Source organism: Sinocyclocheilus rhinocerous, unplaced genomic scaffold, assembly GCF_001515625.1.
Source record: "Sinocyclocheilus rhinocerous isolate Xijiao unplaced genomic scaffold, SAMN03320098_v1.1 scaffold352, whole genome shotgun sequence".
In the NCBI taxonomy this organism is placed as follows: domain Eukaryota; kingdom Metazoa; phylum Chordata; class Actinopteri; order Cypriniformes; family Cyprinidae; genus Sinocyclocheilus; species Sinocyclocheilus rhinocerous.
In genome coordinates this window covers 91,443-93,654 of record NW_015642448.1, presented here as the reverse complement: position 1 = coordinate 93,654, position 2,212 = coordinate 91,443, and the positions used below count along the sequence as shown (strand labels likewise).

At 36.0% G+C, this 2,212-nt stretch overlaps 1 protein-coding gene across 1 annotated transcript in view; it reads left to right on the top strand.

Moving 5' to 3' along the window:
* Positions 1 to 229: 229 nt before the first annotated feature.
* Positions 230 to 2,212, top strand: part of LOC107755818 (protein NipSnap homolog 1-like) — a 6,507-nt gene continuing 4,524 nt past the window's right edge. Inside the window, exons 1-2 of the mRNA XM_016572738.1 lie at positions 230 to 532; positions 1,575 to 1,702. Of these exons, the coding sequence (XP_016428224.1) occupies positions 450 to 532; positions 1,575 to 1,702 (211 nt within the window). The 5' untranslated portion in view covers positions 230 to 449. The remainder of the gene's footprint in view (positions 533 to 1,574; positions 1,703 to 2,212) is intronic.

Here is a 2,212-nt window from a genome sequence, read left to right as displayed (position 1 = left end):
AGAAGCAACCCAGCTCTAGATATTTAGCATGCCAAATATTTCGCGGGTGTCGGCGACGTGTCGGCGATTCCCTCAGATCGCGTCTTTGATAATTCACACTGCTTGATTGTCACTCGCGTGAACGAGCACCGATTTGCCTCCGATGTCGGGCATTTGTCGGCGATTTCGCAAAACCTGTCGGCGAGTGAAAAATCGGGCTAAAATCGTGCAGTGTGAACTCGGCATTAGTCTTGTTTGAAAAGTTTTTGTTTTCTTTGACTGGATTTTAATTACATCAGCGAACATATCAACAGATTAATCATCGTGATAAAGAGTTTCTAAACTTCATCGAATCAAAGGCGCACATGAAGCTGAAGTCCAACAGTTCACGCGAGTCAAACATTAACTCAGACAAACGCGCGTGTTGCAACTTCATATAGACGCGACTCTACAAACAACACGAGAGAATAATGGCGACAGCACGGTCTCTACATAATATCCTCAAGAGACAGCAGCATTTCCTTAACAAGGTGCATTCAACAGGGCTGGCCAGGTAATGTGCATTAGTCACGGACAGATGCGTGTAGCACGATACGATTGCTAAATTAATTCGGCAATGCAAGTAAAATTGCAGATCTAGAGTCCATTCAGTCATATATTCAGTATGTGGGCAGTTGATTAATAATACGGGCATAATCTTGCTTTTAAACATCAGGGCTTTATGTTAAAATATATATGTATAAGGTAAAGTGTAGGCTTAATGTGCTGCATAGAAGCGTCCTGCAGTCTGACAAGGGAATTTTTAAAATGCATAAATTCAGTTACTCAAATTATCGCTCACAATGCACAGGTAATATTGCGAGATTTTTCACATGAAATAACCTTTTCCTCTGACATTCCAATAATTTCTTTGAGCACTTAGTTGAACTTGCAGTACGTTTGGTTTTCATAAATCAAGTTTGTCATTATTATTATGATGATATTTTAGCAGATTAGCAGATTTTAACCATAAATAATAAACCAATTAAAAAACAACAACAACTACAGGCTAAATCTACTAAAGAAAACCTTTTGTATATTTATTTACATGTATATTTTTTGTTTTTATGAATGTAGTTTTTATTATTACTATTATTATATTTTAGCAGATGCTATATTATATTTAACCATAGAAATGTACATATACTTATTAAAGTAATGATTTTATATATATATATATATATATATAAAATAACTTTGTCTCCACAGAGAGGAAATTTGTCCTCAAACTATGTAAATCTACAAAAAGTATTTTTACTGACAAAATAAGGAGTGTCATCTAATTGTGCATCTCATTTGACCCTGATTTGATTTGAACCCTGTATGTACTTGTAAGGGGAGGTTAGCTATTAGTATTAAGCTATAAAAGTTAATATTAAGTCATTAAAACTCTATTTATTGAGTATTGGAATTTAGCATGTCACACTGCCGGCCTTTGCTGTCTCTGCTTGAAATGTCACATCAACTACCCATGTGCATACTAGCTTTTTATAATATTGTGCATTGCAGCTTGTGATGCATCACTTGCTGAAACAGTATTGCTTGTGAATCTTTAGAGGCTTTGCGAATAAAAGTGATGAAGGCTGGTTGAGTTCCATGTTTGCACACAAAGTGGATGCCAGGAAAGATGCCCACTCCAATCTGCTCTCCAAGAAAGACACCAGCAACCTCTACAAGATTCAGTGTGAGCTAATGAATCTAAAACCTTCAAGGATGCGCTCAAATGCTTAGGCCTTGGGACAAATAGTGCATGCAGTATAGTTGATAGGAATTGCTAAAAATATCCCCATGCATGAATGATGTGCTTGCTTGTCATTTTCCTCCAGAAAAACAGCCTAAACTGCTTGTTTTGTACTAATTGTTTTAATAAATCAGCCTCCAAAGTGTTTATTTGTAGAATTCTTTTGTTTTCAAGAGACCAGCTCTATGAAGAATGGTAATGAAAATTGGGTTTAGAAAAATGAGGGTGATATTTCATTAAAGGGGTCATATGATATTGCTAAAAAGAACATTATTTTGTGTATTTGGTGTAATGAAATGTGTTTATGCGGTTTAAAGTTAAAAAAACACATTATTTTCCACATACTGTACATTATTGTTTCTCCTCTATGCCCCGCCTTTTTGAAACGCGTCGATTTTTACAAAGCTCATCGGTCTGAAAAAGCGAGGTATGCTGTGATTGGCCAGCTATCCA